The sequence below is a fragment of the Erythrolamprus reginae genome, chromosome Z (assembly GCF_031021105.1).
Source record: "Erythrolamprus reginae isolate rEryReg1 chromosome Z, rEryReg1.hap1, whole genome shotgun sequence".
Taxonomy (NCBI): domain Eukaryota; kingdom Metazoa; phylum Chordata; class Lepidosauria; order Squamata; family Dipsadidae; genus Erythrolamprus; species Erythrolamprus reginae.
In genome coordinates this window covers 142,583,087-142,610,548 of record NC_091963.1, presented here as the reverse complement: position 1 = coordinate 142,610,548, position 27,462 = coordinate 142,583,087, and the positions used below count along the sequence as shown (strand labels likewise).

The 27,462-nt window shown below is 40.4% G+C and overlaps 2 protein-coding genes across 2 annotated transcripts; both read right to left on the bottom strand.

Annotated features, from left to right (window-relative positions):
• Window positions 1-189: 189 nt before the first annotated feature.
• LOC139153792 (vomeronasal type-2 receptor 26-like) lies at window positions 190-10,188 on the bottom strand. The gene is made up of 6 exons (XM_070728205.1): window positions 9,977-10,188; window positions 9,412-9,703; window positions 6,557-7,432; window positions 5,091-5,318; window positions 1,761-1,887; window positions 190-1,088 (listed from the first exon to the last, which is right to left on the bottom strand). Exons 1-6 carry the CDS (start codon window positions 10,186-10,188, stop codon window positions 190-192), a joined length of 2,634 nt encoding a protein of 877 aa, XP_070584306.1.
• Window positions 10,189-13,586: 3,398 nt separating this feature from the next.
• Window positions 13,587-27,065, bottom strand: LOC139153689 (vomeronasal type-2 receptor 26-like). Its single transcript, XM_070727952.1, has 6 exons — window positions 26,854-27,065; window positions 24,500-24,791; window positions 22,881-23,756; window positions 21,251-21,469; window positions 17,308-17,434; window positions 13,587-14,485 (listed from the first exon to the last, which is right to left on the bottom strand). The coding sequence occupies exons 1-6, from the start codon at window positions 27,063-27,065 to the stop codon at window positions 13,587-13,589; spliced, it is 2,625 nt and encodes an 874-aa protein (XP_070584053.1).
• Between the last annotated feature and the right edge of the window lie 397 nt (window positions 27,066-27,462).

Here is a 27,462-nt window from a genome sequence, read left to right as displayed (position 1 = left end):
ACACACATGTGTGTATACATACACACGTGTGTGTGTATATCTGTATGTACAACTATATTTACATTTTTGTGTCTGTATGTCTGACTTTGTCTTTTTAATAAAGACCAATAAAGACTATTTAAAAAAAGAAAATAGCTGCACATATGTATCCAATTAGTATTTGCTTGTCCCAAATTTAATCTTGTTCTTCTATTTCTTGTGTATTAAATGTTCCCTAGTGTTTAGTTCAGGCCTCCATATAATTACATAGATTTTGGGGGTGAAGATGCATCCCAGTAAACCAGCACCGGAAGACAGGATAGAGAAGATCTCCACAGCCACCATGTACTTCCCTTTGGTGCTCAGGTAGGTGGGGACAAAGGTCAGCCAAACGCTGCAGAAAACTAACATGCTGAAAGTAATGAACTTGGCTTCATTGAAACTGTCTGGTAACTTCCTGGCCAGGAAGGCTACAGTGAAGCTGAGAAGAGCCAAGAGGCCCATGTAGCCCAAAACACAGTAAAACATGATGAATGAACCTTCATGACATTCCACTATGATTTCTCCATGGAGTGTCACCATGTCCAAATCTGGAAATGGAGGAGAAGTACTCAGCCAAAATATACAAATACCTAGTTGAATGAAGGAGCAGAACCAGATAATAGAATAGGCCAACTTTTGCCCCACCCATTTGTGGAATAGGCTTCCTGGCTTTGATGCTAGGAATGCTATAATGACCGTGATGGTTTTGGCCAATATAGAAGAGATTGCAATAGAGAAGATGATGCCGAATGTTGTTTGTCGGAGGAGGCAGGTTGTCTTGTTGGCCTTTCCAATAAAGAGAAGTGTGCAGAGGAAACAGATAAAGAGAGAGATAAGTAGAAAGTAGGTGAGGCTGCGATTGTTGGCTTTAACAATGGGAGTGTCCCGTTGCTTAATGAAGATTGCAAGGACAAGAACTGTGGAAAATGAAAAGAGAAGAGACAGAGACACCAGAGTAATGCCCAGTGTCTCTTCAAAGGAGAGGAAATTCATTGTCCTTGGAATGCATTCATCATGAGCTTGGTTTGGAAACTGATCCTCTGGACAACAGTCACAATTCTCCATATCTGAAAAGAAGAGTTTTTGAATGGAATCAAACTTGTCCCAAGTTTTAGAATTGCTTGTCTGGAATATCCCTACAATCTGATCATTTCCTAAAACCAGCAGTGGGCTACTAGCCGGAGCGCTAAATTGCACTCGTCGCCACGGCTCATAAATATTTGCGGGGCCAGCACGATTTTGCTTCTCCACAGGTGCATCTGTGTTTTGGCATGCACGGAAGCAAAACAGGGGCGCACCTGCGGCTCCATGTGCGATTATCCATCCATCCTTTTGTTTGCCTGCCTATCTATGTATCTATGTATCTATGTATCTATGTATCTATGTATCTATCTATCTATCTATCTATCTATCTACCTACCTACCTACCTACCTACCTATCTATCTATCTATCTATCTATCTATCTATCTATCTATCTATCTACCTACCTACCTACCTACCTACCTACCTACCTATAATCTATCTTTCCATCTATATCATCTATCTATCTTTTAAATGTCTAGTGACTATTAAAACAAACATTTTCAGTGTTTGATTTTGTTATTCAAGCTAGGGCATGAAGAACAAGCTGGCTTGAAGTGCACCAATGAAGCAAGAAATAATATAGAAGATATTATTTTTATCCAGCTGCAGAAATAAATTTTCAGACAAAGTTCCATTGAGATGTTATGAATCTTACCCATTTGTCTGGATATCATATTTTCAGGACACAGAGCACAATCATAGCAGCAAAATTTCCGCCCTTCTATCTTGTTCTTTATTTTTCCAGGAGGACAAGGCTTATTACATAATGAGAGAGGTGGTAGCTATCCCCAAACAAAGAAAATAGTATTAACCTTTTTAAAATAAAAAAATCCTTTCTTAGATATTTTTTCAGAGGGTTGAAAAAATATTTACAAACTATTACATCCTGGTTATGAACTGTTTCAACTTCTCTTTTCAAGATGCCACTATAGGACATTGTATACTGAAACAACTAAACCCAAAGACAAACAGCTAAACCTTCCCACCCCCTCATGCCACATTCTGCTAAACACCTAATTCCAACAGTACTGTCTTATGCTTAATGTTATTTATCCATTTAGTAGGGCTGTATTGTTATTACAATAATTAGGCGGGGCCTAGGGGAAGAGCCTTCTCCGTGGTGGCCCCAGCCCTCTGGAATGAATTCACTCTGGAGATATGTACCTCACCCACCTTCCTGGTCTTTCGCAAAGCTTTAAAAACCTACCTCTGCTGACGGACATGGTGGCCATGAGTGATGAGATTGTCTCCAGCCGATACTATGTGCAATTGCATTGGATGAATGCATATACAGTAACTGTATATGTGGTTTTTAAAAATACTCTGATTACTCTGTTGCTGAAGTCAGATTTTCCGCAGTAGAGTTTTGAGCAGTTTGCATTAAATTTGAATTGATTGTGTGCACATGTATTGTCATGGTTGAAGCTGATGAAATCATTGACAGGTAGGACGTTGTGGTAAATGATTTTGCATTTTATAATGTAGATGAGCCAGGATGGCGCAATGATTAGAATGCAGCACTGCAGGCTACTTCAGAGAACTGCTAGCTGTAGTTCAGCAGTTCAAATCTCAGGGCTGGCTCAAGGTTGACTCAGCCTTCCATCCATCCGAGGTGGGTAAAATGAGGACCCAGATTGTTGGGGGCAATATGCTGATACTGTAAACCTCTTAGAGAGGGCTGTGAAAGCACTATAAAGTGGTATATACCGTATTTTTCGCTCCATAAGACGCAGTTTTTTTCCTCCCAAAGTAGGATGAAAAATCAGCCTCGTCTTATGGAGCGAAGATGCAGGCAGGGAGGGGGGGGAGGCTGCGAATTCGGAAGCGCCATCCCGCTGGCTGGCTGGCTAGCTGCTGCCTGGCCCACCGTTCCCCGTAAGCTACGCCCGTGAGCAGGCGTGCACCCCCAAATACACCCGAGCGCCCTTTTCCACGGGCGCGTGCTCCCCATCCCCCTGCCAGCCCGCGGGGAGGTGGGCGGGGGCGGGGAGGTGTGGCAATAGGAGTAAAGGGAGCTGCGGCCGCCCCTGCCTCCCCACGGTGCCTCCGGCCAAATGCGCCCCTGGCTTCTCCACGCTGCCCTATTGCCCGCCCGATCCGCCTCCTCTGCCACCTCCTGCGTTGGGGCGCGATCTGCCTCCTCTCCTCCGCTGCCTCCTCCTGCCTTGGGGCGCAATCTGCCCCCTCTCCAACGTCGCTGCCTTCTGCCTTGGGGCGCGATTCGCCCCCTCTCCTCCTCCGCCGCCGCCTTCTGCCTTGGGGCGCGATTCGCCCCCTCTCCTCCTCCGCCGCCCCCTGCCTTGGGTGAGCAATCCGGGAGTCTGGGACAGGGTGGCTTTACGCCATGAAGAGAAAACGGCCGACTTTTCCCTGCTGCCGGAGCCGTTTCCTCTTCATGGCGCAAAGCCACACAGTCCCGGACTCCGGGATTGCTCGCCCAAGGCAGGAAGCGGCGGAGGAGGAGAGGGGGCGGATCGCGCCCCAAGGCAGAAGGCGGCGGCGGCGGAGGAGAGGGGGCGAATCGCGCCCCAAGGCAGAAGGCAGCCATCTGCCCAGACAGAAAGGAAACAAGAGAGAGAAAGTGAGAAGAAGAGAGAGAAAGAGGGGGAGAGAGAGAGAAAGAGAGAGGGGGAGAGAGAGAAAGAGAGGGAGAGGGAGAAAGAGAGTGGGAGAGGGGGGAGAGAGGGGGAGAGGGGGGAGAGATAGCAAGAGAGAGAGAAAGAGAGAGGGAAAGGGGGAGAGAGGGGGGAGAGAAAGAGAGAGGGAGGGAGAGAGAGGAGATAAAGAAAGAGGAGAGAGAGAAAGGAAGAGAAAGAAAGAAAGAGGGATAGAAAGAGAGAGAGAGTGAGAGATGCTCAGTGAGCCTTTCTTTGAAGTTGCCTTTCTTTCTTTCCTTCTTTCTTTTTCTCTCTTGCTCTCTTGCTCTTTCATTCTTTTTTCTTTCTCTTGCTTTCTTTCTCTCCTTCCTTCCCTCATTCCATTTCTTTCATTCCCCCTCTCTATTTTTATTACTCTTTCATTTTCTTTCTTTCTCTCTTTCTTGCTTTCTTTCTTGCTCTTTTTCTTTCTCTCCTTTACCTTCCCTTCCTCTATTTCTTCTTTTCTTTCTCCTTCCTACCTTCTTCCCTCCCTCCCTTCAGTCCTTCCTCTCTTACTCTCCCCTTTCATAAGTTTCCTTGCTTCCTTCCTCTGTTCCTGTCCCTTCCCCCTTTCTTTCTTTCTTTCTTTCTTTCTTTCTTTCTTTCTTTCCTTCCTTCCTTTCCTCCCTCCATTTCTTGCTTTCCTTTTCCTTCCTCCCTTCTTCCCTCCCTCACTCCCTTCTTTCACTCCTTCCTCTCTTCCTCTCCCCTTTTTGGCTCAAAATATTTTTTTTCTATTTTCCTCCTCTAAAATCTAGGTGCGTCTTATCAGCAGGTGCGTCTTATAGAGCGAAAAATACGGTAAGTCTAAATGCTATTGCTATTTTGTGAACTACATTTAGATCAGATCGAAGGCGATGAAGTTCTAGGCTATCTAAGTCCAAAATTTCATGTCTGGTGGAATAAGGTATTCTGTTGTGAGCAGAAGAGTGGAGAAGCCTTCTTGTGAAATATTTTTGGACTTTCTTGAGTGCATTGATATCTGATATGCAGGGCGGGTTCCAGATGGATGAGCTGTATTCAAGTCTAGCAAATGTTTTTCATGTTCTGGTTAGTAGATTAATATTGCCAGAGAAGAAGCTACCCAGGATTAGATAAAAACTCTTAGTGTCTTTTTGGCAATGTTGTTACAGTGGGCTCTGGCACTTAGGTTATTAGGTATGAGAACTTCAAGGTCCTTGACTGAGTGAGGGTCATCTATAAGGTTGTGTCCTCCATTTGTGTTCAGATTCTTTTTGCCGATGTGTAAGACAGAGCATTTATTGGTTGACATTTGAAGTTGCCAGTTGTTTGACCATTGTTATTTATATAACATTATATAATATATAATATTATTGTTATGGTACCTGAGTGAATTCATGATGCCACTGGATTTTGTCCTGATGAATGAGGAAAGATTTTCTTGGAGGTGCTTGTGGATCTATTTCTCCAACCAGGATGTTGACGTAAGAGCTATTTGGAAATGTGACCAGGTTTACAATGTCAAGTCCAGCTTGCAAAGCACCATCCTTATTTAATTTAATTTCATCTCCAGCATTGTTATTGAAGGAAATTCTCTGCAGAAATGGGTGGAGCTTGCAGAAGAAACAGCTTAACTGTTAAACAGAAACTGATATGCTTCCTAGTAGCTTCACACAATACTTAAAAAAAAAAAATTGGAGCCTTTCCTCACCAGAATTAAAAAAGGATGTAGGAGTGCAGTCACATTAGACCATATTCCACATTCAATACTAAAATATTAACCTTAACCCTAGAGGAATATAAGGCTTAAAGAGAAACTTCTCAGTGCTCAAAAATAACACCCATTTTTAAAATTTGGTGTCTTTATGAAGGACTGTAGCCGTTTGATTGTAATTACGGAATCATAATCTATGCTAGGTACTAAAATCTGTTCTAACGCTCCATGATTTTCCTCACTGATGTTTAAATATTTAGATAGCTCCCCTATCTTATGATTTGTTGACTCATTAACAGAATAATAGAATTGGAAGGGAGCCTGGAGCTCTTCTAGTTCAACAAATTGATTTTCAAATCTATTCCTAAAAAACCTCCAGTGTTGGAGCACCCACAACTTCTGGAAGCAAGTTGTTCCATTGATGAATTGTTCCAACTGTCAGTAAATTTCTCCTTAGTTCTAGGTTGGTTCTCTCCTTGTTTAGTTTCCATCCATTTCTTCTTCAGGCAATTTGGAAAATAGGTTGACCCACTCTGTTCTTTGTGGAAGCCCATTAATGAATCCTGCATTGAGCAGGGGGTTAGACCCGATGACCCTGAAGGTCCCTTCCAACTCTATGATTCTGTCATGTCACCTTAGTCCTCCTTTTCGTTAGACTAGACCAGGGGTCGGCACTCTTAAACATTGAAAGAGCTACAAAAGTCCTAACTGGAAGTCCTTCCCCCCATTCAATTCTAGAGCTGACTGGAAATCTGTTTCCCCCATCATAGAGTCTCCTCTTAGCACAATATCCTTTTCCCTCTGCTGACTGGAAATCCGGTTCCCCCACCATAGAGACTCCTCCTAGAGTGGTATCCTTTTTCCTCTGCCTACCCTAACCAAAAGCCCTATAACTGTGGAGACAACTGGTGACAAGAAGGCACAGCAGATGGGTGAAAGAGCGACATGCGGCTCGAGAGCTACAGGTTGCTGAACCCTGGATTAGACCTACCCAATTCCTGCAACCTTAATTCATATTTTTAGCCTCCAGTCCCCTAATAATCTCTGTTGCTTTTCTCTTTCTTTCCCTAAGTCCGTCCACTCTGCTGCAATCATGAATAATATTAAAAAAAATACTTTGATAAAGAAAAATCTTACCTGCCAGGCTTCTATTATCTTTGATAGCACATGATTCCTGTCCTTTTGTGTATTCTGAAGTGTCATAATTGTGTGGGCAGCATGTAAGGCTTGAACCAAAGCATAGACAGCATTGTAGATACTGTAACTATGGCTAAGCATACTGGTTTCAAAGAATGGCGCAAGAAGGTCATCCAATCTTTCTTCGCCAGTACATTCCCCATCTTCAGGAACATCTTTATTTGATATTGAGCAGCCAAAAGCTTCCTTCCAAACATCTCTAATAAAGCCATCTTGACTTGCCCTGGAAGGCATGACAGCCTGTATATATTGTCGGAAACCTGGAAGTTCCTTTTTGCTAATTGAGAAGGAAATGGCCCCATGGAACATTTGCATATTGACAGATTTTTGTAAGGAATGTAACGTGAAATCATTTTGGGCCATTGTGATCCACACTTTCCGTGTGGAAATTTCCTGTGGAAAATCAGAAGTTGTCAGAGGAAAATATTTGGTCACCAGTAGTGTAGAGGCCAGCCACATAAAGACTATATTTTCTCCATGTATAATCACCGCATTTGCAGTTTTCTCTGTGAACACAGCGACGTGACTCACCGTTCGTTCAACCATTGTTGTGAGTTCATAAAAATGGAAATTTCTGTCAACCCTATCAGTGAATTCGGAGCAGATTTTGTTTCGAGAGAGCATTGGTTCCAGAGTTTCTATGAAATGTTCTCCATGTTTGTCATCGACAATGACAAATCCTACCCATTTCCATTCAAAATACAGAAGGAGCTGAACCAAACCCTGGTACTGGAGAGCTTCGTCGGGGGCCATGCGATAAAAAGGGGGGAAATGCCATTCATCAGTTGCTGCCAATTCAAATGAGCCATATGAAATCTAAAGGAAAGAAAGGAGAAATGAGTAAAAGAGAGAATGACAGAGAAAGATATATTCCTTTTTTATTGATTGAAACCACTTTATTTTTAAAAAAATGGATGCTCAATATTCATTTTGTTTAAATCTCTCTCTCTCTCTCTCTCTCTCTCTCTGTGTATGTGTGTGTGTGTGTGTATGTAACATTTTTTGCTGATAATGAAAAGGAACGGAGACTAGCATAGATCTATTTCAAGCTATTTAGCTCTCATCAGCTAGCCATACCCTTACCGGGATTTAAATTTGGGGAGTATCTTTAATCTCTAGACCAGTGTTTCCCAACCTTGGCAACTTGAAGATATTTGGACTTCAACTCCCAGAATTCCCCAGCCAGCGAACGCTGCCTGAGGAATTCTGGGAGTTGAAGTCCAGATATCTTCAAGTTGCCAAGGTTGGGAACACTGCTCTAGATCACAGGTTCTCCTTCCCTCAGCTTGTACTAAGGGAGAGTTATATGTTTTTTCCCCTGTCAAAATACACTGGTATACCTAAATATATATGGAGGGTGGAGAGGATAAATGATAAGGGTGTGTGTGTACATATACACACACATACAGTACATATATACATACATACATACCCTCATCAGCTAGACATACCTTTATGGGATTTGAACTTGTAGCCTTCTGCATGCAAGGCAGGATATTAACCTCTTAGCCATAAGCTCGCATCCGAATCAGATTTTGTCTAACTGATGAGGCCATAACAAGGCCGAAATAGATCTAGCCTCCCTTCCTTTTCACTTATCAGTAAAAATATGTACCCATATAAAATTATAGTTTGTCAAGGATAAAAAAAAAATCTGCCTTGGAATGGCCCTTGCGTGAGACCAAGAGGCAAAAGGCAAACAAAGGTGCTTCCTCTCATATTTGGGAATATTAGGGTTATTTCGACAGAAAACAACTCTCTCTCTCCCTCTCTCTCTCTCTGTATGAGGCAAAAAGTAAGCTGTGATGCTCCTTCAATATACCAGGGTGACTGGACAAATATCACTCATAACCCTTCCCTGGTACAAGCTGATACAGGGGATGAGCCCGTAGCCTAGAGGCTAAGGCCACTGCCTTATAAGGCAGTACCTCAGGTTCAAATTCCAGTAAAGGTGTGGCTACCTGACGAAGGCAAATAAGTCTGAAATAGATCTATAGTAGTCTCCCTTTTCATATCTTTTTTCTTAAAGGTAGTCTAAGTACAGGTAGCCCTTGACTTACAACAGTGGCTTAGTGACTGTTCGAAGTTACAACGGCATTGAAAAAAATGACTTATGACCGTGTTTCACACTTACGATAATTGCAGCATCCCCATGGTCACATGATACAAATCCAATTGCTTGGGAACTGACTCAAATTAACGCCCATTGTAGCATCCTGGGGTCATGAGATTACCTTTGGCAACATTGTGACAAGCGAAACCAATGGGAAAACCAAATTCTCTTAACAGCCCGGTTTGTAATCTAACAACTGCAGTGTTTCACTTAACAAATGTGGCAAGAAAGGCCATCAGTGGAGCAAAATTCATCTAATAAACATTTCACAGCAGTATAAGTGTTTGTAAGTTGAGGACTACTTGCATTTGAATTTAAAGAGTTAAACTGTTCAGGTCAATATATCTTCCACATGTTGTCTTATAAAACCCAGATGTTTGTGCACATTGTGCTTAAAATGTATGAATTGAAAGATCAGTGAGGCAGTTAATGATAGGTATCAAAAGCCTTCAGGTTTAAACAACTATGCACTTAAATTCTGGATATCTTTATTATTCTTACAGAAATCAGTGATATATATTGAAGAGAAGCATGGATTAATTAAAGCCCACCCTTAACCCTAATTTCTTTACACTCTAATTTCTTTACTAGTAAATCATCAACTTGCTTCTTGAAGGGGAATTCAAAAGCAGATCATGTGTGTGATTTTCCTAACTTTGACATCTTTAGTTATGGCTCCAACCTGTGGGATCTTGAAAAGCTGCAAAATTTCTGCCACGCGTGTGGAAATTTCAGAGCTCATCCCTCCAATGATTCCCACAATTTTCTTTTCAGTCCCACAAATATAGTTGGGGACAATTTTATGTAACTTAAAAAGCAGGTCCAGAGTGGTACGATAGGTCATTAGTGCATCAGAGTAGCTGTCATAGATGTGGAATCCAAGAGTGATGTTGGGCAAGATGTGAGGATCCTTGTTGATCTCTTTCACGGCAAATGCTAAAGCCAAGAGATGTTGGTAGAACTTTGTGATCACACTGTAAATAAAGTGACTTGCTTCAAAATAGTATTGTGTTATGCATTACGCCACTAAGGAAAAGATATCTAATCAGTGAAGGGCTACCAAAATTTTTACTACCACGCTGTGGGCATGGCTTATGCATTTTCTTTCAACCTCTTTCAGTGCAAATTGGGTGCTCTGGGGTGGAGCTCCATTGTCCCGTTGCTTAACGAAGATTATAAACACCAAAACTGTAGCTAGGGAATAGAGATAGATTAGATTAAAATCAGGTAAGGGAATGGTTTCTTACAATGGGAGGTCAACAGATTCCTCAAAAGGATGTCTCTTGAAATTAATTTCAGGGAACAAGTAATGGATGTGGGACATCAATCCACCAACAAGAAGTTCTCCATCCTGATACCATTCCTGTGGAATTTTAAGGGCTTCCTCTCCAGTGCACTTAGAAAGTTGTACCTTCATAGCCAATTCTGGAAGCAGTAATATGGCAATAATAGCCAACATTCCTGCTCATTTGATCTAACCTGTACTGCTATTCGCAGAAGCCTTGATTCAAACAGGATGCTATAGACAATGAAACAACTGCTTGATATCTTAAGAATATGTCATGCTTTAAAATTGATCTGATCCTGTGTCTTAACCTCACCTATGTCTGAATGTCTCAATGCTCAAAATTGTGAAAGAGCAGAGTTGCTCTCAACTCTATTACTGTACCTAATTTTTCACTCTTTCTTAACTCGCAGTTTAAAGGATCAGCAGAAATCCTTGGCTACCATAATATGGTCACCCAGCGCTGAATTTCATTTGCCTTACACAAATTCTCACAATACAGTTGAACTGTACTGTTGAACTGTTGAATCAGTGATCTATCATATTTGTGTGAAGTCATATATCTCACATATATGAAAAAAGGGAGCTAGTCTAATTTATTGAAATCAAAGAGAATCTATCAGCTGCTGAATTGACTTGCCACTGGCTGATCAACAGTTTAAAAATATTAGCACAAAAGCCACAATGGCTATATATCTATATATCTGTATGCTATGAAAAGCAAATAGATACAAAATCTTAAGAATGCATTTGATGGCAACAGTTCTCTAATTGACCTTGCAATGCTTGGGGAACACCTTTTGAGAAATGGCCTTCATCAGAGAACAATATGTTGGAGATATATATCTGGTCTGGGATTTGCCTGATAATTCCTTCAGAAGCATCTTGAGAGCCACTGGAGGATTGATTTGGTGGTTTAATCATAGTGCCTGTGTTAACTAGAGATAGGGCAACTTTGCTCATGGAAATGCTGAAGCAAACATATTTGTAAGATGCCACAGGTAGAGTTTTCCATATGCTTTGAGGAACTAATCTTGAGATTTATAATTACGCAGAGGGGCCTGTGGAATCAAAAAAGAGGAGAAAGATAAAACTTTTCTGCTGTAGTTCACATACAGTAGCAGTCAAAATTAGTTTTACCTGCACCTTTAGTAAGCCAACATAATTTGGAATTGTTTTTAATTTCTTTCTTCAGTATCTATTTGCATTATTTGGTCAGCAGATGCCATGAGATAGTAAAGATCGATCAAGGTGGGAAGTCATAATGCTGCTAAGCTAGGCTGTCCATTTTTTAAGAGGGGGATACCTCACACATGTGGGATCCAAAGTTCTTGACAAGAGAGGATATAATTAGATAGAAAGGCAGTCTAGATGCATCTCCCCATAACATCTGAGAAGTCAAATCAGAGGTGGTGTTCTGCCGGTTCAGACCAGTTTGCCCCGGCACTATTTCGTCCTTTTTAGGTACCAAATTTTTTGGATTATAAGATCTGCTGGAATATAAGATGCACCTTAGTTTTTAGGGAGGAAAAATAGGAAAAAAGTACCTACCAAGTATTCTTCTGATCAACTTAGTCTGATCAACTTCAGCACATTATTTTATCCCCTGATTAGGGCTGAAAAAAAATTCTATGGATGGAGTAGCAATGAAAACAAGCCTGCAAACTTAGGGCTGGAAAAAAAATTCTTCAGACTAGCAATGAAAAATACTGCAAGCTGTGAAGATTGTTAGCACCTCGATAGAGCTGAAAAAAACTTTTTTGAAGGAAGTAGCAATGAACACAAACCTACAAGCTAGGAAGAGCCCAGAAGATTATTAGCACCTCTTTAGGGCTGGGGAAAAAAAGCTTTGGGGTATAAGATGCACCCATATTTTCAGTCTCTTTTAGGGAGGAAAAAGGTGTATCTTACACTCCAAAAAATACAGTATATTTTTAAGCTTGGGTGCATATGAGAAGGTTTTTAAGCTTGCACTTGCTCAAATTTGTGAACTGATAGGGAAGGTAAGTATCACCGCTGAGTCGAATAGCTTCTTTCAGAAGATAATGTGTGGAACAAGGCAGAACCGTTTGCAATGGTTCTCAGAAGGTTTGGGGTACTGCAAAAACAATCTTCCATTCTTTTGTCAAGATCCAACTTGATAATTGGGAATGGAAATAGGAATTCTAGTATATTTAGATGGTTCCAGAAATATTCTGATGGCAGTGTAGAAGATTAGTATCCCATTCCTCTCCTAGAAGAATGAAATATTCTAGAAAATATTAAAAAGGCAGAATATTATTGTCAACGAGCCAAATAGCATCTGAGAAATAAATCATATTCCACTCCTGTGCTTTTACACAAGGTTCGATTTATTAGCTTCGCCATGTTGGATTCGTGGCCGTCATCTCACATCCCCACACCCACAAGTGCAATCACGTGGGCCAATCCTGTGCAGGGATTCACTGGCTTCTTCATTTGTTCAGTTGACCTTGGACTCTGTGTAAGGAATGTGTGGAGGTTATCAATGTCTCTCTCACCCCTCCTGTTTCCCTATCGCTGCTAACTGTGGCAGGTCCAAAGCCTCTAACTTCACATAATGGCTTTGGACCTGACAATTATATTTCCCTGGATGAGAAAAGGAGAAACATGTTTTTAAAGACAAAGGGCAGCTCCCTGCAACTCCTGCCCCCAGCAGACATTTGGTGCCCATTGAGGAGGACTGGGCCAGCCTATCTACAAGACAAAAGCCCTTTAGCTCCAGGAGGATGGGATTAAGACATGACCCTCCAGGACGTTATAGGATTATCTAGCAGCAGGGCTCATTGCATTGTGATATCGCCTGGGGACATTACATTAGCCCAAGGTTCAACCAAACTTGGTTCAGACAAATATAACTCCACCTGGGAGCCTGACTACAGCCAATAGAATACATATTCTTGCACAGGAACAGTAAGTTCAAGTGAAAAACCCAATTTGGAAATACTTGTCCACAGGGATATATTTCTTTCTTACACTAAAAGATCCCTCCTATCAAGAGCTGTCCATTAACATAATTTCCCAAAAGTACCATTCAGCTGGCAAACTTTCTGGATTGAGTTGAGGGTCATGCAGAGAGTTCGGTAGTATATATATACCTTTGGAGAAAAACCCAATTAGTCAATGCTTTTAAAGAAGACAGAAAAATCACTCAAGAATCTAATGAATCTTGAGGTTTATTTACAGACTGTTCTTTCTAATGTCTAATTTGAAAGTGACCTAGTTCTCTCCTCTCCCCAATCTGAGAATTGATATGTGAAACATTGAAAACTCCCCCCCAAAGCCCAATGAGAGCATACAGAGAATTGCTTGCCTTGAAAAAAATTAAAGCACTTATATCCCCCCAAAAAACCCACCACCATCTACTGTGAAAGAAAGACAAATTTATTCATACTTTATTAGTTACATGGCTAACATGTCACCTAACAGATTTACTTTTGAGTTTGGACAGAAAAAATCAATGTGGTTCCATCAGATTACTTATATCTGAGAAATACTCTATATACACATCCAATTAGTATTTGCTGGTAAAAAAAAAGATCTTGTTCTTTTTTCTATTTCTTGTATGTTAATTGCTCTCTAGTGTTGAGCTCAGGTCTAAATATAATTATATAGATTTTGGGGATGAAGATGCATCCCAGTAAACCAACACCAGAAGACAGGATAGAGAAGATCTCCACAGCCACCACATACTTCCCTTTGGTGCTCAGATAGGTGGGGACAAAGGTCAGCCAAACATTGCAGAAAACCAACATGCTGAACGTGATGAACTTGGCTTCATTGAAACTGTCTGGTAACTTCCTGGCTAGGAAGGCCACAGTGAAGCTGAGAAGAGCCAAGAGGCCCATGTAGCCTAAGACACAGTAAAACATGATGATGGAACCTTCGTGACATTCAGCTATCATTTCTCCATAGAGTGTCTGCATGTTTAAATCTGGAAATGGGGGAGAGGTACCCAGCCAAACAATACAAATAACTACTTGAATGAAGGAGCAGAACCAGATAATAGAATAGGCCAACTTTTGCCCCACCCACTTGTGAAAGAGGCTTCCTGGCTTTGATGCTAGGAAAGCTACAACAACAGTGATGGTTTTGGCTAATATAGAAGAGATTGCAATAGAGAAGGTAATGCCAAAATTTGTTTGTCGGAGGAGGCATGTCATCCTACTGGGTTGTCCAATGAACAGAAGTGAGCAGAGGAAACAGAGAAAGAGGGAGATAAGTAGAAGGTAGGTGAGGTTGCGATTGTTGGCTTTGACAATGGGAGTGTCCCGTTGCTTAACGAAGATTATAAACACCAAAACTGTAGCTAGGGAAAAAAGAAGAGATAAAGAAACCAGAGTAACGCCCAGTGTCTCTTCAAAGGAGAGAAAATGCAGTGTTTTTGGAATGCACTCATCCTGAGCCTCATTTGGAAATTGATCCTCTGGGCAACCATCACAATTCTCTGTGTCTAAAAAGAAGAGAAGAGTTTATGAACAGACTTTAGTTTTTCATAATTGCTTTTCTGGATTTACCTGCAATGTGTTTTCTAAAATCTTTTGTAACTCTCTATTCAACCTAGATTGTAATAATGAGTACTGAAGGTCAAGACAATTTAGATTTTTCTACATATCAATGTTGTTGGAGTTTTATAGCATTTCCACTGATGAAGTGGATAAGGCCATGGGAGCTCTTAGCTCCACCACCTGTTTATTGGACCCATGTTCCTTCTAACTGGTTCTGGCCAGCAACTAGATGACACAGAACTGGGTCCAGGAGATTGTCAATGATTCTTTTGGGGGACTGGTCCATTCTGGCTTTCTGCAAGGAAGCATCTGTCCCCTCCTTAAAAAGTCTTCCCTGGACCCAGCTGTACTTAACAACTATCATCCTGTCTCCAACCTTCCCTTTATAGGGAAGGTTGTTGAGAAGGTGGTATAGCTCCAGCTCCAATGGTCTTTGGATGAAGCCAATTATCTGGCCCTCAACAGTCAGGGGTGGATGGATGTTAACAGGCTCAGACTCAACCGTGACAAGACGGAGTGGCTGTGGCTTCTGCCTCCCAAGGACACTCTATCTGTCCATCCATTACTTGGGGGGGGGAATTTGGCCCCCTCAGAGAGGGTCCACAACAGAGTCTGCCTTCTCCAGGTCCCATCAACTAGGCAATGTTGCTTGGTGGAGGCTAGGGGAAGAGCTTTCTCTGTATTGGCCTCAGCCTTCTGGAATCAGCTACCCACAGAGATTTGTACTGCCCCCACCCTCCTCGTCTTCTGTGATCCTTGGATGAAGCTGATTATCTGGGCCCTCAACAATCAGGATTCAGGCCCAGCTACAGTATGCAAATTGCTTTGGTCGTGCTAACGGATGATCTCTTGCTGCATTTTACTGACACAAACTAAATGTAAACTGCTGCAAACTGGACTGCAGAAAATATGACTTCAGCAATAGAGTGATTAACGCCTGGAACACACTACCAAACTCTGTGGTTTATTCCCCAAACCCTAAAACCTTTAACCTTAGATTGTCTACCGTTGACCTCTCCCCGTTTTTAAGAGGTTCGTAAGGGGCATGCATAATAAGCGGACCGTTGTGCCTACCCTCTCTGTCCTACTGTCCTACTGTCCTATTATCTTCTTCTTTTATCTTTTAACTAATACATGCTTAATGAAATAAATAAAAATGAATAAAATAAAACAATTACTTAGTGGAAGACTACAGACACAAAAGAAAATTAAATCTAAGAGAGGATATAATTTTTAAAATATAGAATGACTGGACATTTTATTGGCAACATCTTGAAAAGGCCTTTTTTAAATGCTGAAAACATTGGACTCTTTATTAGGAAAAAGCGAAAGAAAATTATTTGAAGAAATGGGAACGCTGTTAGATTAAGTGTCATGTTGAAATTTTAGATGATGATGCCAACAACTGGTGAAGGAAAGGGAAATATACCATATTTTTATAAGGCTGGGAAGACCTTGGGATAATCTCTAACACTGAGTGGTGGTATATTGCTTTATGACTAAGGAGGCAAAAATTCTGAGACTCCTGAAGATTGCTAATTAGAATGGTTCATAAACACCTGGAACTATTATTGGAATCCAAGGGCTTGCGAGGTGACTAATGAAGACAAGGGAAAATCTGTAAGTAGTAATATGATTGGTGGAGGACTATAAAAAATTATAAATATCACATACTTCAAGAATGACTCTAGGACTGAGTGAATAGTTTTAAGGCAGGCTCTTTGATGTAACAGACAACTCAGAATGTGGGATTTTGATAGATTTGTGAGTAATTTTTGGATGTATTAAAATAAGATAAAATGCTTCAACAGGAAATAAAAAGCATATTTCAAAAAGAACTCGCATCGATGTTTAGTCATCACTCTGCTAAACAAATAATTCCCTCAATGGTATCAAACTATTAACTAAGTCTGCACTACTATTATTACTAGTTTTTCTCATCCTTCCTGTCACCCATTTCCTCCCACTTATGACTGTATGACTGTAACTTGTTGCTTGTATTCTTACAATTTTATTAATATTGATTGTTTCTTCATTGCTTATTTGACCACTATGACAATCATTAACCTCATGATTCTTGACAAATGTATATTTTCTTTTATGTATACTGAGAGTATATGCACTAAAGACAAATTCCTTATGTGTCCAATCACACTTGGCCAATAAAAAATTCTATTCCATTCCATTCCATTCTACCCCACTCCACTCTACTCTAAAGTATCTATGAAACTATAACAAAGAACCTCTTGAAATGGTCGTTCAACCCCCAAAGGGGTCCCAACCCCCAGGTTGAGAACCTCCCAATATAAAACATGTTTGTTTGTTTGTTTGTTTGTTTGTTTGTTGATTGATTGATTGATTGATTGATTGATTGTTAGAGTTGAAAGGGACCATGAAGGCCATCGAGTTCAACCCCCTGCCCAAGCAGGAACCCTATAGTACACAAGTCAAGTGGCAGTTCAATCTTCTCTTAAAAATGTCCAGAGTGTTGGAGTTCACAGCGTCCGCTGGTAGGTTAAGATCAGCAGTTCTGTATAATGTTGCTAGAAAGATGTGAGTACAACTAATGGAAGGTGATAAAAATTGTCAATTTTATTACTATTATTGGATATCAAAATTAATACCCAGAAGTCATACTGTTCATGTACTTAATATTTGTATACATTTAAAAAACTTACATAAAAACAAAATACAGGAAGTAATAAATAGAAGAGATTCTTGTTAACTGGGATATAGGCCGGTTCCATTGGAATGCCATGAATCTTACCCATTTGTCTGGATATCATCTTTTCTGGACACGGAGCACAAGCATAGCAGCAAAATTTCCGCCCTTCAATCTTCTTCTTTCTTTTTCCAGGAGGACATGGGTCATTACATAATGAGGGAGGAGGGATCTTTCCCAAATAATGAAAGAAGTCAGGATTAACCTTTTGCTTATGTTTTTTTCCCTAACAGCCAATGAATAAGAACAAGGCTGTTGATAGTCACTTTTGCCATGTAAGAGACAATAAAAATTCCAAAATGTTATCAGAGCCAGGGACATAACTGAAGTTGCATTTTATTTGTATTTTATCTAACTGAAATTTAATTAATGAAATGCTTTTTAATTAATGAAATTTACTTTTACATCTAAATGTGGATTATTTTTCCTATTCTTTTCCAGTCAAGGCTCTGGTTACTATCTTTAAACCCAGGAAGACATAAGGCCCGATTATATCATGGGCTACCTGTTCCACTGATCATTGTCATAGGGTTGGCACACTTCAAGTCCCATTAATTAAACAATGTCATTTATAGGGACTATGAAAAAGGTATATTTTCTGAATAGAATACAATAGAATCAGGGATGAAATGCTCCTGATTTGCTTGTGTCTATCAGTCATTGGAGAGCCGGTAGTGAAGAGAGTGTAAGGCTCCACCCACCTGCCTGGATGTTGCCATTTTTACCCTCTGCACATGCACAGAATGCTTTGCACATGTGCAGAGGGTAAAAGAACCCAAATGGTGGCATCCAGGTGGGTGGGCAGAGCCTCGCACTCTCTTTACGACCGGCTCTCTGATAACTGATAGACACGAGCGAACCAGGAGTGCTTTACCCCAGAATAGAATAGAAGAGAAGTGAAGGGGCCTTGGTGGTCTTCCCTTTCAGCCCCTGCTCAAGCAGGAGTGTCATGGCACAACATATAGCATATTTTTCAGATTATAAGACACACCGGTGTATAAAACACACCAAGATTTCAAAGAGGTAAGTAAGAAAAAAAGTTTTTGTCCTTTCCGCTTCCAGGAACACTCTGCAAGACTCCAAATCCTCTGTGTACCCCATTCTTTTTACATAAATGCTTCCATTCTGAGAAAAATGTCTCCCTTTCATCCATTTTTTCAAAAAATGGGGCACGCAGGGTGTTTGGGCAGCCTGCAGAGTGCTCCTGGGGGCTGGAAAAAGCAAAAGTAAAAAAGTTACTCGCCGCCCTGAGTCGCTTTGAGAAGGGCAGCATAGAAGTCAAATACATAAATGAACAAATAAATAAATAATTATAATAATAATAAATATAATAATAAATATAATAATAAATACAATGAATATAATAAATATAAATATAATAATAATAATAATAATAATAATAATAATAAAATAAAATAAAATAATAAAATAAAATAAAATAAAATAAAATAAATAAAATAAATAAAATAAATAAAATAAATAAAATAAATAAAATAAATAAAATAAATAAAATAAATAAAATAAATAAAATAAATAAAATAAATAAAATAAATAAAATAAATAAAATAAATAAAATAAATAAAATAAATACAATAAAATAAAATAAAATAAAATAAAATAAAATAAAACCCGCTCATGTTTTTGTGAAAAACAGCTTGTACTTTGCCTTTTTTTTTTGTAAAATTGAGTGGGCACAGGGTTTGGGAGGCTTGCAGAGTCCTCCCAGGGGAGGGAGAAGGGGAAAAACACCCCCCTTTTTGCAAAAAACCCACTGTTTTCTGCCCATTTTTTGCACAAAAACAGGAGTATTTTTGCCTTCCCCTAGCCCCTAGGAGCACTCTGCAGGCCTCACAATATCTCTGCCCACCCCATTTTTGGGCATTTCACAAAAATAGGACATGGGGGTGGGGCTTCTGGAGGCCAAAAATGTGTATAAGACACACCAAAATGTCTACCCTCTTTTGGGTAACTTTATACTGTTGTTGCTCTGTAGCACCATCCAGTGTCTAGAGAAACAAATATGCCCAAACTCTATTGTTTTGATCTGACACTGTCCATTTACCCATCAGCCCGCACTCTCAAATCAAGCTATACACTATTTTGTGTGACTTAAATGGTATCTTTGTTTTGTTCCTTATTTTTAAATACTTTTAACAATTGATAAAATGTACAGAATGACTGTCCGTCCATCCATCCACCTACCTACCCACCCGTCCATCCATCCATCCATCCATCCATCCATCCATCCATCATCTATGTGTTTGATAAAATGCCCAGAATGACTGTCCCTCCCTCCCTCCCTCCTCCACCCACCCACCCACCCACCCATCTACATCCATCTATCCATCATCTATGTGTTTGATAAAATGCCCAGAATGATTGTCTGTCCGTCCATCCATCCATCCATCATCTATGTGTCTCTGTCTCTTGTGTCTGTCTGTTTATTTTTCTCATGTCCATTTTTCTGTCATCTGCCTTTCTGTCTATTTTAAACTGTATAATCTTTCTCTATCTCTCATCTACCTATCTATTAACCGCCATCTGTGCAAGCGCCGGGCATGTGAGACTCAGCTTCTGCGCATCTGCAGCAGCCTAATCTTGCCGCCCCAGCCAGCAGCAACAGTGCCACCTGATAGGTGGGCCCAGATAGTGCAGCGGGCATGGGGTACCTCTGCCACCGCCGCCGCTGCTGCTGCTGGGGCCTTCCAGAGGCCATGCGGCTGGGTCCTGCAAGGCGAGGCAGCAGTAGCAGGCAGTCCCAGCCAGGAGCCACCAGCAGGAAGAAATCCTCCAGGAAGGTTAGCAGCTTGTCAGGGAGACTCTTGTAGGTGGGTGACTGGGGCGCAATAGGTGGCTCCACCAAGAGCAGCATGGTGCTGGCTTGGCCGCCTTATGTGCAGCTCAGAGCGGGAACGGGCCGTCCCCACTCTGGCTGCAGTGGGGTTGTTTGAGCTGGCAGGGTGGCAGGTGCATCTCATGGCCGAGCAGCTCGGTGAAGCGGCCAATGTAGTGGATGGCCAGGTGCAGTTTCTCAATCTTGGTCAGGCTCTGGCTGGCCTGCACCACCGAGGCAGGCATGTAGTGGCGCAGTGCGTTCATGGGCCAGGTGCTGCATGCGGAGCTTCTAATGCTGGCTGGTGCTCTGCCGCTGCTAGGCGCCTGTCCCACCTGCCCTCCAGGCCTACCCACCTACCTGGCAAGGAGCTACAGCAATCCAGGGAGGAGACTGGTGAGGTGCTGCTGGAGCCCAGGCCACCTTCGGCTGGGCACAGGCAGCAGGAGGGCTGCAGGAAAGCAGGGCTAAGGTAAGGAGAGGGCAGCTGCTGTGATTGCTGGAGGCCACGGCTGGGGCACTTTGGGTCTGGGCTCGGTGGAGAGTAGCATGCTGCTGAGCTGGGCCTCCAGTGCTGTGATTTTGGCCATGATTCACTTGGCTGCCCTGAGAGATGCCTGCTGTGGTGCAAGAGAGTACAGCCCTGAGGACAGAGCTCGGGTTGGCCGCTGCTGTTGCTGTAGCTGTAGCTTTGCTCGGCATTTTCTTGCCTCCAATGCAGAAGGAGCAAAATACCAAGTGAAGCTCCAGCAACAGTGGCGGCCAGCCTGAGCTCAGCTATGCAGCTGTACTCTCCCACGCTGCAGCAGGCATCTCTCAGGGTGTCAATAGGGCAGCTGAGTGAGTTGTACCATCGCTGTGGCGAGAAATGCTTGCTGTGCCATGGGGGATCACAGCTGCACGGCCAGAACTTTGGGGGGACACACACCGCTGTTCAGTTGCTTGACATTTCCTTGCTTCTGTGCTTGCTCAGAAGCAAGGAAATACTGAAAATTGGCAAAATGGTACACACACGCTTTGGCCGCTGTGTATACGCAGGAAGTTGAAGGGTGCACACACATTCATGCACACATGCACCCCACCACACTGGAGCATTCAAGTAGGGCCGCCAATGGCTGCCTTTTACTGATCAGAGCCATATTATTGTTATGGTACCTGACTGAATCCAGGATGCCACTGGATTTTGTCTTGATGAATTTGGAAGGCTCCTCCTTCCAGATCTAATCCCCCAACTGGGTTGTTGATATAGGAATTGTTTGGGAAAGTAACCAAATTTACAATGTCAAATCCAGCTTCTAGTGCTCCATCTTCACTGAATTTAATTTCATCTCCAGCACTGTTGTTGAAGAAAATTCTCTGCAGAAATGAATGGAGCTTGCAGAAGAAAAAGGAATACGATTGAAAGGACACAGATTTGCTTCCAAAATGTCTTCCAACAACACTGCTTTTAAGTTTGGAATCTTTCTTCCACAGGAATAAAGAAAAGTATAGAGGACTGAAACACTGTAGTTGCATTGGCCTTTTTTTCAGTGACATTTCAGAAAGGTATTTGGATAAGAGCAAGAAGAAATTATGGGAAGAAATTCTATAGAATTTCGAGGTGGGTAAAATGAGGACCCAGATTGTGGGGGCAATATGCTGGCTCTGTTAAAAAGTGTTATTGCTAACATGTTGTAAGCCACCCTGAGTCTAAGGAGAAGGGCGGCATAAAAATCAATCAATCAATCAATCAATCAATCAATCAATCAATCAATCAAACAAACAAACAAACAAACAAACAAACAAACAAATGTTATTAGGGCTTTAAAAGAAATTTTAGCTAAATTAATTGGATTTTAGATATTCATTAATTGGATTTCTATGCCGCCCCTCTCCGAGGACTCCAAGATATGTATATTGTATATTGTTTTAGCAGTCCCGAGTCCTCAGAGAGGGGTGACATATACATCCACTAAACCAACCAACCAACCAACCAACCAACCAACCAACCAACCAACCAACCAACCAACCAACAAACAAACAAACAACTCGGTAGTTAAAGTCGTATTTCCTACAGTCAAGTTTGGAGCAGATTACTTTGAGTTTATATCTGTGTCTGTGTATTGTTGTGGTTGAAGCTGAGGTAGTTGTTGTCAGGAAGGATGTTGTAGCAGATGATTTTATGGGCTATGCTTAGATCGTGTTTAAGGTGATGTAGTTCTAAGCTTTCTAAGCCTAGGAGGGCTCTTCTCATAAAGTATCTCTGGATGTTTTCTAATATTTATGTCTGAAAGGTGGTGTGGGTTCCAGACAGATGAGCTGTATTCAAGGATTGGTCTGGAGAAAGTTTTGTATTCTCTGGTTAGTAGCATAATATTACCAGAGAAGAAGCTACGTAGGATTAGATTAACAACTCTTGAAGCCTTTTTGGCGATGTTGTTGCAGTGAGTAATGTTTGCAATATTGCCCACTGCAACAACATATTGCAAATATTTTACAAAATATTGCAATAATTTTTCAAAAATATTTTACAAAAAATATTAAAATAAATATTTTAATAAAATGTTTTAGCTAAAATATTGTATTAAATTATTTAATACAAATATTTTATTTTAAATATTTTAATAAAAATATTAAAAATATTTTACAAAATATTGTAATAGTATTTGTATTGCATGAATCTTGAAGAAAGATGAACATCAGTGATGTTTAGATAGATGGTCTACAATGATCTCCTGACTCATTAAGTCTTGGAACTCTGTTGTAATCAACATTTCAAAAGAGTCTTGACAAAAGGAAATCTTACCTGCCAGGCTTCCACAATCTTTGATCGCCCTTGATCACTGTCCTTTTGTATCTTCTGATAAGTCCTCACTGTTTGAGCAGCTTGTAAAGCCTGAGCCACAGCATAGATTGCATTATAGATACTGTAACTATGACCAAGTATTCTGGTTTCGAAGAAGGGTGCAATAAGGTCCTCTACTCTTTCCTCTCCAGAACATTTCTCAAATTGGTAAACATCATGATTTGGTGGTGAACAGCAAAAAGCTTGGCTCCAGAAATCTTTAATAAAGCCATCTTGACTTGCCCCAGATGGTGTGACAGCCTGTATAAATGGTTGGAAACCTGGAAGTTCTTTTTTGCTAATTGAGAAGGAAATAGTCCCATGGAATGTTTGCATATCCACAGCTCTTTGTAAGGAAAATAATGTGAAATCATTTTGTGCCATTGTTATCCACATTTTCCGTGTGGAAATTTTCAGTGAAGAATCAAAAGGCGTTGGGAGATAAAATTCGGTGGCTTGTAGAATAGAGGCCAGCCATGAAAAGACAGTATTTTCTCCATGTACAATAACTGCATTTGCTGTTCTCTGTGTGAACAAAGTAATGTGCCTCATACAATGTTCAGCCAAATCTAATATAGTTGTAAAATATAAATTTCTATCAATTCTTTCTGTGAATTCGGAGCAGATTTTATTTTGCGAGAGCCTAGGTTCCAGAGTTTGCAGGAAACATTCTCCATGTTTATCATCTGTAATGACAAGTCCTACCCATTTCCATCCAAAGTACAGGAGGAGCTGGACTAAACCCTCATATTGAAGATCTTCCTTGGGGGCCATGCGATAAAAAGGAGGGAAGTGAGATTCATCAGTTACTGCCTGTTGAAATGAGCCATAGGAAATCTAAAAAAAATAAGAAAAAGAAAGGAGGAACAAGAGAAATTGATAAAGAGAATGGATGGATTTTATTGATTTAAACAAAGATATTATTCAAAATATGGCTGTTTAAAATATAGATATGGTTCAGAAATCGATAATGCTAATGATAATAACAACAATATCAACAACAATAAAAATAACAACAACAACATAATTGTGATGCATTTTTAAATGTCCAGTTGACTGAGTTTCATGTTTAATGAATAAAATAAATAATGATGATATGATGTTGATAACAACAACAAACAACAACAACAACAACAATAATAATTTGAAGTCATCTTCTTGAAGATAACCTAAGCATTTGAATTTAAAGAATCAAATATTTCGGTGCTTCCTAAGTCAATATTTCTTCTGCCAGTATATCTTGTGTTCCCCATCTTTAATATTAAGCCTACATATTTGTTCACATTATCCTTAAATTGTATGAATTAAAATCAACTGGCAGTTAATGACAGCTAGCAAAAGCCTGCAGGTTCAAACAACTAAAATTATGTATGTCACCATTCATCTTACTGAAAACAGCAATATACTGAAGAGAAACAAAGTTCATCCTTTCCCCTAACTTCTTTACTGCTCTTTAATACATCTCTTTATTGACATATCTTGTTACTGATAAAGCAACATGTTGCTTCTTGAAGGGGAATTCAACAGCAGACAATCTGGGTGATTGTCTTGTCTTTGAGATCTTTAGTTATGGCTCCAACCTGTGGGATCTTGAAAAGCTGCAAAATTTCTGCCATGCGTGTGGAAGTTTCAGGGCTCATCCCTCCAATGATTCCCATAACTTTCTTTTCAATCCCACAGATATAGTTGGGGACAATTTTATGCAACTTAAAAAGCAGGTCCAGAGTGGTACGATAGGTCATTAGTGTATCAGAGTAGCTGTCATAGATGTGGAATCCTAGAGTGATGTTAGGCAAGATGTGAGGATCCTTGTTTATCTCTTTCACAGCAAACACTAAAGCCAAGACGTGCTGATAGAACTTGGTTACCACACTGTAAAAAAGTCACTTGTTTCAAAGAAGAACTCTACTATGCATTGCATACTAAGTAAGGCATGTCCAGTGATAAAAATATGATGAGAAAGACCCAAAGAACTATGCTGAGTCTCATAATTTTATGATTCAAGGGTCATATCCAATATTAAGTGGTTTGTTTGCTCATATCCTTTAATATATACTTAAACAAATAACCCCAAAAGGATGCAATGGAAAATGATAAAGGACTTGATTGAATAAAAAAGTAAGGCATTCCCTTGGAATAATTGGAGGAACTGTGAAAAACTTTAGAGAACAAAGACAGGATAACATTCTAGAAACATCTGTATAGTTGTCATGTAGAAGAGACCTACAGAAGAAATCCCATTTTTCTGCCCTTAAAAAGGAGAGACTTCATGTAATTATGTTAAACTTTCCATTCAAATTTTGGCCCCAGTTCCATAATGTCCCCCATCCCCCCAAAAGAGGATTTCCTGCCTGAGCAGGGGTTGGACTAGAAGCTCTTCAAGATACCTTCCCACCAGCAGTGGGTTGCTCCCAGTTTGGACCTGTCCTTATAGCTGGTAGCGCTGGGTGGCAGGAGGCTCTGCCCACCCAAATGGGATGCTCCTGCACATGTGTAGAAGTGTCGATCAAACACATGTGAACCAGTGGTGAAATATTTTACAACCTACCACTTCTTCACATTCTGTGATTCTGTTAAAACATTCATCTTATAATGAAACCAATTCCTTTACAATCAGCTCAAGAGCGTCCAGTGTTGTAAAAACCAAACATTATGCTCCTTCATATGCAACAAAATAATGGATTGTAGGAATCATTAAATACTCCATAAGAAAACTCTGAAGAGAAGATAGATTACAAAATTGGAGGAAAGAGAATGGGTTCATTATTTAAAAAATGAGAATCTGATTTGAGTGGAACTTATTTATATTACAGGGGGAACTCAGTGAGGAGAAAAGTATAGCTGATGACCATCGCCACATGTTTAGAAATTTATTTTTTCTTCAACGGTCAACTCTATTTGTTCTTAAAAGGAGATGGCAATTTCTATTTGCAAAGCTTTGTGTTACAGCTTTGCATTTTGATTTCAAAGATTGTGATCATTTTAAAATAGGACAGGTGGATCACCTAAGTAATACATGAAAAAATAGAGACACACCATTAATAACTAGTAACAGAGAGTCTTGGGGGTGCAGTGGTTAGAGTACAGTACTGCAAGCTACTTCCGCTGATCACTGGCTGCCAGCAGTTTGGCAGATCGAATCTCAGTAGGCTCAAGGTTGACTCAGCCTCCCCTCCTTCCAAAGTAGGTAAAATGAGGATCTAGATTGTTGGGGGCAATATGCTTACTCTCTGTAAACTGCTTAGAGAGGGCTGTAAAGCACAGTGAAGTGGTATATAAGCCTAAATGCTAATGCTATTGCTATACTATTACCACAAGGTTTTGGAAATGATTTTTCATTCCACAGTCAATGCCTATATTTTAGATATTATAATGCCTATTAGATTATGGTGAATTAGTTGGAAGTTGGAAGATATTTCAGTTCTCAAGAGAATAACATCTTGTTCTGGTGCAGGAATCATAGACACAAAGACATGATTTCTTAAGCAAAGCTTGTCTGAGTTAGGAAGAAATCTCTCTGAGCTGAGCAGCTCCTGTGTTCAGAAGTTCTCTTGCATTTATTTTTTATAACATTTTTGTCTACAAGTATAAAAGATTAACATTACTATTTTAGTAACAATGCTAAATGGTTAATGTACTACATATAATATACAAATAGATCATGTCAAAGTGTGTTTACTAACTAAACAGAAGAGCTGATTGAATAAGTAGGTTACTTAGTTCAATATCAATCAGAAGGGCATTCCTTATTCTTGGCAAATATTGATAATCAACATACATTCTGATCTATCAGATTTTGGTTTAATTAGAAAAAGGGTTGTTGAATTAACAAATAATTCCTATTTACCAAGCTGCTGTTAACCTCTCTGTTTTACAAAGATGGAAAGAAAAGAACAGGTTTAGACTGAAATAAGCTAAGAGAGCGATTTCTTACAATGGGAAGTTAACCGATTCTTCAGAAGGATGTTTATCGAAAGCAACTTTGGGAAACATGTAGTGAATAAAGGACAGCAATCCACCAATGAGAAGGTCTCCATCCTGATACCATTCTTCTGGAATTTGAATGGCTTCGTCTCCAGTGCACTCAAGAGGCTGTACCTTCAGGGCTAATTCTGGAAACAGGAAAATGACAATAATCCCCAACATTCCTGCTGATTTGGCTTCTCCTGTATTACTTTTGCCAGCAGCTTTGTTTCAAACAGGATACTATAGATAGTGAAAGAAATGCTACTTTTGTTGAGATCTGTCTTACAAATATGTCGTGCTTCATTCATTGATCTGATCCATTCTTTTCGGGCCTCCCTTATGTCTGGATACTCAAAGTGTAAAGGACACAGTTGACCATTGAGTCTAATAGCTAATTATTAGCCTCTTTTTTCATTTGTAATTCAAAAGAGCACCAGCTATGAGAATTTCAATGGTTTTGTACAATTACTCCAAGATGGTGATCAGTGTATATTTCACCTGTGTGGAGTAATGTAGTAAGTTTCATATAGAGAAATCTGGAATAGTCTGTCAACTCTGGAATTGAGTAGGTATTGGC

Bases quoted from the DNA above. Each gene is read 5' to 3' on its own strand.
- LOC139153792 (XM_070728205.1), bottom strand. From the start codon at position 10,188: ATGTTGGCTATTATTGCCATATTACTGCTTCCAGAATTGGCTATGAAG. The intron at 9,704-9,976 runs GTAAGAAACCAT...CTTTATTTACAG, and splicing joins GAATCTGTTGACCTCCCATT to TGTGATCACAAAGTTCTACC. The intron at 5,319-6,556 runs GTAAGATTTTTC...TTCTTCTGCAAG, and splicing joins AGATAATAGAAGCCTGGCAG to CTCCACCCATTTCTGCAGAG.
- LOC139153689 (XM_070727952.1), bottom strand. From the start codon at position 27,065: ATGTTGGGGATTATTGTCATTTTCCTGTTTCCAGAATTAGCCCTGAAG. The intron at 24,792-26,853 runs GTAAGAAATCGC...ACTTTTTTACAG, and splicing joins GAATCGGTTAACTTCCCATT to TGTGGTAACCAAGTTCTATC. The intron at 17,435-21,250 runs GTACCATAACAA...TATTTGGGAAAG, and splicing joins GGCATCCTGGATTCAGTCAG to ATCCCTCCTCCCTCATTATG.